At 39.9% G+C, this 11995-nt stretch overlaps 2 protein-coding genes across 2 annotated transcripts in view; one reads left to right on the plus strand and one right to left on the minus strand.

Moving 5' to 3' along the window:
* rock2a (rho-associated, coiled-coil containing protein kinase 2a) overlaps window positions 1-3394 on the plus strand; it is a 56613-nt gene extending 53219 nt beyond the window's left edge. The window contains 1 exon segment of the mRNA XM_034205981.1: window positions 1265-3394. Within this exon segment, the coding sequence (XP_034061872.1) occupies window positions 1265-1268 (4 nt within the window). The 3' untranslated portion in view covers window positions 1269-3394.
* Window positions 3395-3432: 38 nt separating this feature from the next.
* Window positions 3433-11995, minus strand: slc66a3 (solute carrier family 66 member 3). The gene is made up of 7 exons (XM_034206008.1): window positions 11737-11995; window positions 8903-8985; window positions 6842-6911; window positions 6670-6727; window positions 6254-6374; window positions 4730-4771; window positions 3433-3891 (listed from the first exon to the last, which is right to left on the minus strand). Exons 1-7 carry the CDS (start codon window positions 11880-11882, stop codon window positions 3788-3790), a joined length of 624 nt encoding a protein of 207 aa, XP_034061899.1. The 5' UTR covers window positions 11883-11995; the 3' UTR covers window positions 3433-3787.

Here is an 11995-nt window from a genome sequence, read left to right on the forward strand (position 1 = left end):
GCTTTGGATGATATCGATGAGGATTGTTCCTCTATTCATTTCTGATGATGGTAACACTTTGTGCAGTGTGCTGTGCTGTGCTGTGCTGTGTGATGATTTCAGTGGCAGCGTAACACCGATTCCACGGGGCATCTTCAATTTACACAGCGGCAGCTCCAATTTGCTGTCATTTGAAAAGAGAATCAAATTTGAATACTGATAAAAGAAATCAGAGTGTCAAGAGCCTCCGCTACGTGAGACCCATAATGACGTCTGGTGCTGTTCTCCAGTCACATCATTCTGTTAACGGCCTTCTTTAAACATGTCTCCCCCTTCGTGACCTCAGCCCTCGCAGGTCAAACGGCTTCAAATTGAAACGAGAGGACACCCAGAGTACACAGTGGTACAGCTGACGACTTCTCCCCCCCCTTTTCCCTGTAAAAGACTCAATCCCTGAATGTGTGTATGTGTGTTTACAACTAAAAGGTGTCTTTTTGCACTTAACTGTTGAGAGGGCTATGTCCACATGTTGGGCCCAGTGCATGCTGTCAGGGTCACTCATAGCTTGAATCACCTTCGCACTGGGTGTTTTTTTAATTACATGTATTTTTTCACTTTTATGGTTCTTTTCATAACTCATTTTAGGGAAGAACATCAGGGGCATTACTGATTTGATTTAATCACCATATCTCTGGCATGTTTTTATTTTAATGTTACTTCATGATTGTTTGCAATAAAAGGACTTCAAAAGGGTATAATATAGTTTCATCTTTCAGCACTGATGTACTTATTCAGATACAGAAACATATATTTGGTATGTATTAGTAAGTGTCTTCATGATGTAGTTTGTCCACCAGAGAGCACTGATGCCTTTGTTTTTCAACATGTCAAATGCCTCTCAGTATATATCACTGCCCCTATTGTTTAAAAACTAAACTCAAGGGGTGGTTATAATTAAAACAATTTATGTAAAACTGCGTTAGTGAGGTAAACTTTGATCAAAACCTAGACAAATGATTTCTTACATTAACTTCTACCAGTTCATCTGTTATTGATTTGGTATGAGAAAAGAGGACTCATGTATTATTGATTGACTCTCTTGAATTAATGTAATTGTGATAGTCATTAGCTAAGCCAAGTATATTCAATATAGCTTACCAACAATTCAAAACTAAGTGCAGGATTCTTCACTTGGTGTCATTTATATCCTGTGAGCACATGTGGTCATCCTCTGATCAGTGTTTGCTGTGTCTAATGTCACATCTGTTTCTCTCTCTTCCTCCAGTTAACCACGCTTGAGATTGCAGCGCATCGTGGATGTGGTGGTGGGGGGTGTCCTCCTAAATCAAAGACTACACAAAGCTCCGTTTGCAGATCAGCACACTGAACCCATCACATCTCCACAAGCCACCCGCCGTGCTTCAGCCTGTGACAGTCAGCATTCCCTTTTTTTTACCCGTTGAACTTCTTTTCGGGGCATTTCCAACGGGTAATCACACTCACCTGAGCACCTGCGATCTCTACACCATGATGGATATATTGTAAGAGTATTAGCTCCTCCCGGGCCCTCCACTAGACCTATGAAGTGTCTCTGAGGGCTGAAGTGGCTCGTTCAGCTCCCACAGAACACAAAAGAGCTCTTATGAGCCGACAAGGGGACACACTTACCTCACAAGGACACTTTCTGATTGAAGGACCCGACAGAAAAAACTCCTCACCGCCTTTGGGGATTCTTGTGGCCAAAAATAAACGTGTGTATAATGAACAATATGAAGGGTATAAAGGGGGAACACTACACTCGTTCTGTAATGGCGGAAGACTTGATCTCACTTATCCAAACTCTTTTATTGATTGTAGCTTCCCACAACTCTGCTTCACACGGGTCACAAATTGAATAAGGTACTTAAGCAAAGCAGCTGTGAGGGGAAGGAGTGTCATATTCCTCCCAGGATTCAGCAAATAATTCCTTGAGTGCCTCTTATTCAGATTTCTGACTCGCTCTGGATCACCACTTGCTCGTTACAGATGGCATTAGATTAGACATGAGATCCTCACAACCCCGTAATCTTTCAAACCTGCACTGTCAGTTATGAGGGTTAATGTTTACTGAATTCAAGGGGTGCACCGGTAACGCTTTTCTGATCCGAGCTCTACTCATTGTTTGTTGTTTGAATGTACTTTACCAGAGACGACACGCAGGCATTGTATTACTTTATCCAAATATACTTGACTGAAGCCTGCCCTCATCACCAACTCCTCTGAGTGAACCTGCATGTGTTTGCCTTTTCAGGCCTCCACCTCTTAGGATTTAGGGGAATCCATACGGGGGCCGACAGGCGCAAACAGGCTAGAACGACCCAACGTATCTCCATCAGGAGCAATGCACTGAAGTTACCAATACGCTGCGAATATAAAAACACAAATGTGCTGAAACACATGCAAATGAAGAAACATCTTCACCAACTTGATGATAAATGCCCATACACAGAAACGAGGACAGTAAAGAGTGACGCACACAGCTGGGACGGGAGCGCTTGTTGACGTTCGGGGGTTAATAAAGTTGGCCAACTGTCACTGGAAACTTGCCTAAAAATGTTTATTTGAACAATTTGATCACTTCTGATATTATTGCAGATGTGCTGTAAGCTAGCAGCAAGCTGACGTAGCTAACCTACTCACTTCTAGTATACTGACAAAACACTTATGGAACAGGCTGCAACTAGCTGTGTGCGTCACTTTGAAGTGTATCCGCTTCTGTTGTGTTTGGAGCTTCTTGCAGCGTTTTTTCTTTGCAGTGTTTCGTTTACACAGCGCTAAACATGTATTGTCATGTTGGTGAAGATGTTTCTTTATATTTGATTAGTTTCTGAAGCTGCTGCATGTTTCTCTTAATGGAAGTGTTTTGGGCCGTTGATGGGTGTTTGCAACTGTCAGCCTCCGTAGATCTACCCATAAGAAGCAGAAACAATGAAGGTTATGCAATCATATCCCACCAGTCAAATACTGAGCAGCACTATTCCATTCAAGGTTTTTCTAAAAGTGTTTTGTCCTGATATTTTTGTATTAAAAGTAACCAAACTCGAGTTTGGGCACATTGTTGTGTATGTGGCTTATATAGCAGGTGGAGAGTAACTATTTGTGTGTGTGCGTGTGTGTGTGCCGAGTGCTCTCCTTTAACCAAGAAGCATGTTTTATACATATGAATATACACAGTCTATATTTTACATGCCATACAGTGCACATTATATTATTTATACAGCCTTGTCCACTTTGTATTTAAGGGCTCTACATCCAGATTGCATGTTTGCTACCAAACTGCTCTATAATAATAACTTCTTCAACAATAAAGACATGGATGTGCCTTTTGGTTTTGGATTATTTTTCTGTTTTTAAAATAAATAATTTTGTAAAGGTGTGTGATAACTTTGGGTTTTTAAAGGGTGAGACAAATGACCACAATGTAATGTTTTATTCAAATAGTTCAGATAAGGAAAGCTTTACAGATTACAGTATTTCTCATTGCATAGAAAAATGTTCTTTATCTAATAACACTACATTCTGTCACATACAGTAGGAAAAAGCATTGTTTTTTTTGTCACTGAAATGTTATAAAAAAGATATGTGGGTTTAAAAGTGAGGTAAAAAAAGCACATTTGATGGGTAACTTTAAAAAAAAAAGCTGCCTACATAACCGTCTTTACATGTGAGGTTTGTTTTTCAGTCGTGTGCAGTAACGGAGATCTCTGCTACACAGATCTGGGACCAGCTGGTTTACAGGACAGTCCGGCTCAGGGTCCCCCCTCCAGCTTTAGTCCTCCTTCTTGGAGCTGCTGCTGCGCTGCCTCTGGTAGTAGAGCACGGTGAGCAGCACCCACATGTTGAGCAGTGTCATGACGACGAACCGCACCAGAACTGTGACAAAGAGACATGTTTTTTGATTAGATTTCAAATACTTAAGCAAAGAATATAAGTAGACACACTTAACATCATGATATTGTTTTGTCATAATGAATCGATTATGTGCAAGTTACAGGCGGTAAAGGGTTTACAATGTCACCATATTTCATTTAAAGTTGACCTTTTTCCTCTACCAAAAAAACGAGAGGTTCCACCTTCTCTGCAAAAATGAACACTTCTTCAAATGCAAGCAGAAAAAAACTAACTTATTTTGCCCTGTACACACATTGGAAACTCATCTGTTTATTACACTATCACTAATGTTTACATTTGGCCTATATATTGGTTTGAAGTGCCTTTTCCCTTTCACAGTATTTTAGTTGACTTACCCTTTACTTCTGACAAGATGGGAATAACAATACTGATTAAGTACTTCAGTTTTATGTAAATATTTAGCCATTGGATGGATGGAACAAGACCAATAGGTAGAGGTAAAAAAAAAAGGACACGAGATGCAAAGAAGGCAAATGGACAAAGAAATGACCACAACGAGATGCAAAATAGCCATAAAGACACCCACAAAAAGACCAGAAAACTAACAAATGACCAGACACCAAACAACTCCACAAAGACGCACCACGAGCATTAAAAGGTCAAATCAAATCACATACAAAGAGAAACAAATCACTCGTAGCAAAGCACCAGATCACAAAATAAATCCTTGGTTCATGTAAAACTATGCTGATGGTTATTTAGGAAACAAATCTTATGAAAGGGTTGCCTCTGAAATGTTTCTAGAGATCTGTGGGGACCCTGCACACCCCACAGTCATTTGTCATTCAGTTTGACTCACCCTGCATGTCTCCAGTTGTCACTGTGGTGGTGTAAATCCGTGCTGAAACAAAGAGGAAGCCGCGTTAATCACATCCTCATCAAAGAGAGTGTCTAATATTTCATTAATGAAGTGTGGAATTGCTAATTTATGAAATTAGGAGCGGGGTAAAAAGCACAATACATATTCGTGCACTAACACATTACATTAACAGTCCTGTAGGGAGAAGAACATCTCATACATTGGTTAAGCACTTCTGAATGTCTTAGAAATGCTAACATGAGGGAGACAGATAACAGGAGGATATTGGTGTTTTTGAAAACTGGATCCTAGTGTACTCTGGGTAATATAAGACTTAATTAAACTAAAGTTAATTGCTTGTTATAAGGCATCTTCCAAGTGTATCTAGAAATCCCCATGAAACTTGCCAAGTTTATAATTAACTTAAAAGAGGACTTATTATGCAAATGTTCAGGTTAATATCTGTATTGTGTGCCTCTACTACTGTGACATGTTCACATGCTTTAATGTTCAAAAAAGGTATTTATTTCTCATACTGCCTGTATATGTAATATGTAAACAAGGCATTGTCTTATTAAGTTTGTGCCAATTTGCAAACATTTCCGATCATAAGATAAAGCCAGATTCAAAATTAAGTAATTTTGTAGACAGTGAGTGCATTTTGGATATGTTTTTATCTCCACATGAATCTGAAAATACAGTCAACAGCCATTACTAGAAAATCCCCTTCTGCCATGTTTTTGGAACTACAATGTTCCATAAATAAGACTTTGAATTCTATATGAGCAAACACTGTAATAACCTTTAGAATATAGATAGGAATGAAACTGAAAGTGCTACATATGTGGAGATTTGAAGGTATTACCTGTCGCTGACCAGGGGTTTTTCTAGAAAAATATAGTATGAGGGCGCTGATCTTGTATATAAGATATATCAATTATCTCGAGAACATGTTGCCAGTATACAAGATGGACGTTGGAGCTCCGTAAAAACAAAGCTGTCTCTGCCGCCTGACGGTCTATTTGACAACATTTTCATATTTGAGTAATTATACCGTTTTTGACGAACAGAAATATTGTTTTCTGGTATCACACAGGGAACATCTGTATTTTTGTATGCGGGCACACGCGAAAGTAAGAGGGCGCAGCAAATAGACAAATCCTGCTAACTTTTGTTGATTTTTGACAGAAGTAAATTGACAGTGTAGTTACAAACGACTACATTTGTACTTTGGATGTTTTCTTTCCACCTGCCTGACAAAAAACACATTCTGTACGGAAAATAGCCACAAGTCTCAACCAGTAAAGTGAAAAAGTGATAATAAACATTTCTCTGATTCTAATTGATCAAATGAGGATGTTGGAGCATGTCATAGCCATAGAGCCACAATATTGAGGCAATGGTGGAGAACAAAACAGAGCTAAGAGGAGTGAGTTTGGGTTTGAATTCAAAGTGGTTACCCCTGTTCTTCTGTTGGGAACTGGGAGGTCTTCTTTGTTTTCATGTCCAATGTGTGATACTCACCTATACATGTGAAGGTAGCCATTGCCCAGGAGAGTGCGCTAACCTGTCCTGCGTCCTTAGAGTTCCACATGCACTGCAGCTGGGCAAATTTACTGGCTGCACTGATGAATGTGCACAGGCTCTGTGGAGAGTGGAGGTCAGACTCAATAAACATTCACTATATGGTTTATAAAGTTTCAAAACACTTTGTGTAGCCTGCAAACACTTTTATTTTCAGATAGAAAGCAGTTGAAGGATCAGCACTCTCCCAGACAAACTAACCAACAAAGCTATTTGGCATTCATAAAGCCTGTGTGTCTTCCTTTGACACACCAGGTGAAATGAGGCCTGTCCAAATCTCCACCTCATTGCTCCTGACTGATGACCTCTCTTTGCTTACTTTGTGACTTATGATTGACGTTAGAATGATTCATTACCATGGCCGAATCTATGATCCACTTCTCCAGAGTGAGGAGCCTCCAACCCCCGACAAACCTGAACACATTATGTTAAGGCCATTACACGTGACGTACTGTAAAAGGCATCACTGGGTCATTGGTTTTCGTTTACAGAGGGAACACAATTGTATTTGAGGTGATGAAAGGATACAGCAAGGTGTAAAGGAGGCTCTGCTTCAGGCTGCCGTTGTAGTGCAGGATGAGGAGCAGGAGGATGGCATCTGAGGTCACGGGGAGATGGAACAGACACATGATCAGTGGACTGCAGGCTTTCATTTCCTTTGAAGGCGTACCAATATCAGTTCTTACTGTGTCATTAACTCAACCTGAAACGACATTCTCTGCTTCACAGTCGTTCTTATATTTTCTACCTCAGACCGTGTTTAAGAAATGAACGTAGTCACGGACCATTTTGAAGGCGTGCCCTTTGTTACTGTTGACCCGCTGATGGACATTCCTCCAACTTGTTTTTTTTCTTTTTCGGTACCAAAAGCTCAGTTTGACCAAACGCTGAACAAGGTTTTTAGGCAACATAACTTGCATGAATTGAAAACACTATTTAAAATGATAAGTTCTAAGAAGAAACGGGAGACTTACCCAAACCATACATTAACGCCCTAAACCCTGAACTTTATTTTCTATACAACTCTAAATGGGACCATAATTCAAAGTCCTGATGTATTCAAGAAGACTTGAACCTAGCAATTGAGACTAAAAACTCATTAGGAATATTTTCAATGAGGTAAGAAATCTGGTGAGAACTAGGTTCATTTTCTGGTAGACTTCTATACAATCTGATTTATTTACAACCAGTGGAGTTGCCCCCTCCTGTCTATTAGAGATAATGCATGTTTAAGGCACTTCCACATTGGCTTCACATTTTTTTGTAGGCCTGGAGATTGCTGCTTGTCTTATAATAATAATATAGCTTTATTTCTATAGCACTTTTCATACAACACGTGCAGCTCAAAGTGCTTTACAAAATGACACATCACAAGTTAAAAACAAACAACATGAAATTCCCCTCAGATTATTTGTTAATAACTTTAAAAAGGTACATGCAGCAAAATATTACATTTTATCAGGTCAATAGACACAAGGAGGTAAAATGTATGATTATACAAATACATAATGGTTTCTCTCTGACAGATAAGACAGGGGTTCCCAAAGTGGGGGTCGCGAGATGATTACAAAATAAAAATGTTAAATAATCTTTTTTTTTTTTTTTTTAAATGATTATTAATAATAACGTGTGCATAGACATTTTTCAGGGGCGGACTAGCCATCTGGATAATTTGCCCGCAGCGAGGCTTCCCCTGTTGACAATCCACTAGCGCAGTGTTTCTCAAACTTTTTCATACCATGGACACTTAACCAATAAAAAAAACTCGCGGACCACCTAACTCCACAAATATCCCAAAACAATAGGCCTGCTTACCACTCCAACAGTTTATAACAGCCTAATAATGACAGCTTAACCTTCTCTATATCGCCTCGTTCACACAATAAATCAACAATATAAATACAACAGATCATAAGCATTTCGTTCAAATGCGATTTAAAATGCTCAGGTTTTACACTTCTTATGAAATGGAGACTACATTTATTACGGAGTTTATGTCCGAGCCAACAGACTCATAGATCGTTGGCTACTGAGAGATATGCAAAATACACCGCATAGTTCGACACAAACCTGCGCTGTGGATTTTCAAAACAAAATACAGTAAAACTATGGTCGCAGGCCCAAGTTTAACTCTCTGAGGCCTGTATGGTCTGCCTACAAAACAAAAATAAAAGAACGTTTTTGCAGCCCCAACAACAGCCTCTGATCATCAACAGACTTCATGCAATGCTTCATCGGATGCATATATTAGATAATAATCTCTATCTCACTCCTAACACATCTAAATCTACTTTCAGCATGGATAAATGTTCATAAAATACATCCATTGTTTGTTCTATATGCTTCTTGAAATCTAAAAGAAAACACATCGTTTTTCTAGAACAGATTACAAATCGCCTGAAAATGGAACATGTTTGACGAAGGTGTTGCGCTGGGCTATATCATGCAGTCGAAAGTGAAGCTCGCTCCATTGCGAAGATATTCCCGCGAGAGTGCGGAAAACTACAATTAATTCACTAGCTTATTTAACTCTTGCTTCAATTACTTCACTAGACAGGGACAATGGAGGTTTAAGTTCATACAGCTCACCTTGTGCAATGAGGATTGGATATTCCAGGTATGTTGGCGGTGGGTAGTCATAGTACATCTGGTACGTTACAAAAACAATATACCTGGGAAGAATAGGGGCTCAGGTTATTGCATTGTGTTATAATGTTAGCTACTGAATAATATGTTTGACATTCAAGAGCAGACAAGGCAAAAGCTGGGTGTGTGGCAGAAGAAGCCTGATGCAGTGGAGGGGGATAATTGAATAAACTAGTTGTGGTCCTAAGCATAAGTAATTCCTGAGTCTCAACAGCTGAATGCCTGCTCACCAAGCTTACATGCAGATGGATGCAAGTTTACAGGCTGCTGGTGTGTTCAGTCTTTATGTGCAGGCCTGAGGAAATAATGCAAGGTTGCCATAATTATAAATATGTTTATTGAAAAAGCAATCGTTTTCATACACAGAGGCAACTCAAGGTGCTTTAAAGGTCCCCAAATATACTTTTAAACGATGTATTATAAGTCTCAGATATATAGAAAACATGTCTCTGAAGTGTTTGGCTTGAAATACCAAACAGATCATTGTAGCATCCCATAAACCCCTCTGTTTCAGTCTTGTTCCAAAAGTGCTGATTCTGCGTCTGTAGCTTTAACCCCCAAGCCTGTTTTTGAGGTCTCAGGCTCTCGAAAATGACATTCCCAGAACAAATGACCTTACTTTACCTTGGTTGGTTATTGGCTAATGGTTACACAAGCCAAAACATCTTTATGACATCACAAAGTGGCCAAAATCTGATCAGCTCATTTTTAGACAGGTTTTTATATAAATGGATCAGGACAAAAAGTGAGCGGATCTTTTTTCCTGAAACTTTCTGAATCTCTTAAAGGTGGGGTAGGTAAGTTTCAGAAACCGGCTCGAGTGCACTAACATTTGAAAGTACACAGCCGAAAAGAATCCGCCCCTTTCTTCAGACTTCCTTACAGAGCACCTCCTCCAACACACATGAACGCGCTCATGACGTCAGCAGACTGGTGAAAGTGGCCGCCTGTTGCTGGCGAGTCATTGAAGTACTGCTGCAATGCACGCCCAATGACGGCACGCCCAATGAGGGCACGAGATACATTTGTGCGTGCACGAGATGGAAGGCTGACAGACAGGGCGGCAATCCAATCCGTTTGGCTAAACAGTATTACGGCTTCCACAGATGACATTTTGTTATGGATTTTTTTGTCAAAGCACTTCAGATATTCATTGCTATCGGGATGTTAAGAGCATTCCATGGAATATAACAAGTGTATCTCGAGCCGGTTTCTCAAACTTACCTACCCCACCTTTAACACAGTACATGTTTATGTTTAAAAGTGGATTTTGTATAATAGGTGACCTTTAAAGGTGGGGTAGGTAATTCACTTCAGAAACACTTTTTGTTATATTCCATGGAATGCTCTTAACATCCCGATAGCAATGAATATATTAAATGCTTTGACAATAAATACATTAAAAAACGTCATCTGTGGAAGCCGTGGCGCTGTAAAAAGCACGACCAATCATTTTAGCCGGCTAAAATAACTGGATGGCCTACCTGCCTGTCAGCCTTCCATCTGTGGACAAACTTATCTCATGCCCTCATTGGTCATGGTTCGTGTGTGTTGGAGAAGGGGCTCTGTAAGGAAGTCTGAAAGAAGGGGCAGATTTTCTTCGGATGAGTAGTTTCAAATTCTAGCGCACTCGAGCTGGTTTCTCCATTCTTAATTTTGGAGGAACCAGCTCGAGTGCGCTAGAATTTCAAAATACACAGCCGGAAAAAATCTTGCCACTTCCTTACAGAGCCCCTCCTCCAACACACACGGACGCACACATGACCAATGAGGGCAAACATGTTAATTTCCTGTGAATCGACTAATCGATTAATGGTTGCAGCTCTAATGCCTGGTTATTTAATTGTAGCATGCACAATGACAGCAGGCGATCGCTCACCAGCACAGTGGAGACATTTAACACAGTGAGGCTGCTGCCAGGCACACAGGAGAGACAGCACACTGAGAAACTATACACCCTTACAGACACATGAGAGAACTAGTGGAACTTTAATAAATCCTACAAAAATATATTTAAAAAAAACAAGTGTTATCCCCACTAACTAATAGGATGCAGGCAGATGTATTCCCTGCTTTTGATTTCAATAGCTCCTACTCCAGAATCTGATTTAACCTCACAGATCAGACCACACACACAGATGTTAGGACAAACAGACCGAACTGACGCCATGTTTGTTGTCCTCAGCTCTGTAAACAATTATTTAGTGTTAAGCCTTCCTTCACGGTTGGATTATTTTTTATTAAGCAGCTTTTCAATTAAAAAAATCAGTCGGGACAATTCACTGTCCTATTTTACACACAAACTGAAAATAAAACTGGCTTTTTATCCTTGCAACATAATTACTTTTAGGGTGTGCTCGTGAATACCCTTCATTTACCAAAGGCAAACAGTGGGGTAGTGAGGTTGTTGGAGCTAAAATGCAGGGGTTTTCATTTACATAAAAAGGTATGGTGGTTAAAATGTATGCCGAATTTACCATTATGAAAGAAGGATTAAGTATCGTTTTATATAAAATGTAAGGACATATTAACCTTTTCCTATAATCAAATTAATAATGATTTATGAACATTTTAAATGGAGTTTGGATCATAGGTTTAAAGGCGGGGTTCTATACGAGAGAAGTACGGTAACAGGAAGACAGCATCACATCCGTCAGCATTAATAATAATAAGTAATGCACTGCTTACCTCAACACTTTAGATACAATTGATTTAACTTTGCATATAAATTGCACATTTTAAAGGTCAATAACTGCACTTAGTGAAAACTCACATACCCGAGCAGTTCGAGGAGTAGACTGTTGAAGCTGACTCCTGCCGAGGACTTGGCCCGCATCAGAGCAAAGATCTGCGGGAACTTGAGCACCATGCACAGCAGCAGGGTGCTGAAGTTAGCCGCGTGCAGCAGCGTGTCGGACTGCATTGTTAAACACTAAATGTGACCTAAAACTTGTAAGATTTCCGACGATATGGCTAAAAGTGGCAGCCGGATGCTGCTGCGTTGTCACCAGTGTCAAGGTATATGTATTTAGGAAA

The sequence above is a fragment of the Gymnodraco acuticeps genome, unplaced genomic scaffold, assembly GCF_902827175.1.
Source record: "Gymnodraco acuticeps unplaced genomic scaffold, fGymAcu1.1, whole genome shotgun sequence".
NCBI classification, from domain to species: domain Eukaryota; kingdom Metazoa; phylum Chordata; class Actinopteri; order Perciformes; family Bathydraconidae; genus Gymnodraco; species Gymnodraco acuticeps.

Bases quoted from the DNA above. Each gene is read 5' to 3' on its own strand.
- slc66a3 (XM_034206008.1), bottom strand. From the start codon at position 11,882: ATGCAGTCCGACACGCTGCTGCACGCGGCTAACTTCAGCACCCTGCTG. The intron at 6,728-6,841 runs GTATCCTTTCAT...TAATGTGTTCAG, and splicing joins AGCCTCCTTTACACCTTGCT to GTTTGTCGGGGGTTGGAGGC. The intron at 6,375-6,669 runs GTAATGAATCAT...CACTCTCCACAG, and splicing joins GGATCATAGATTCGGCCATG to AGCCTGTGCACATTCATCAG.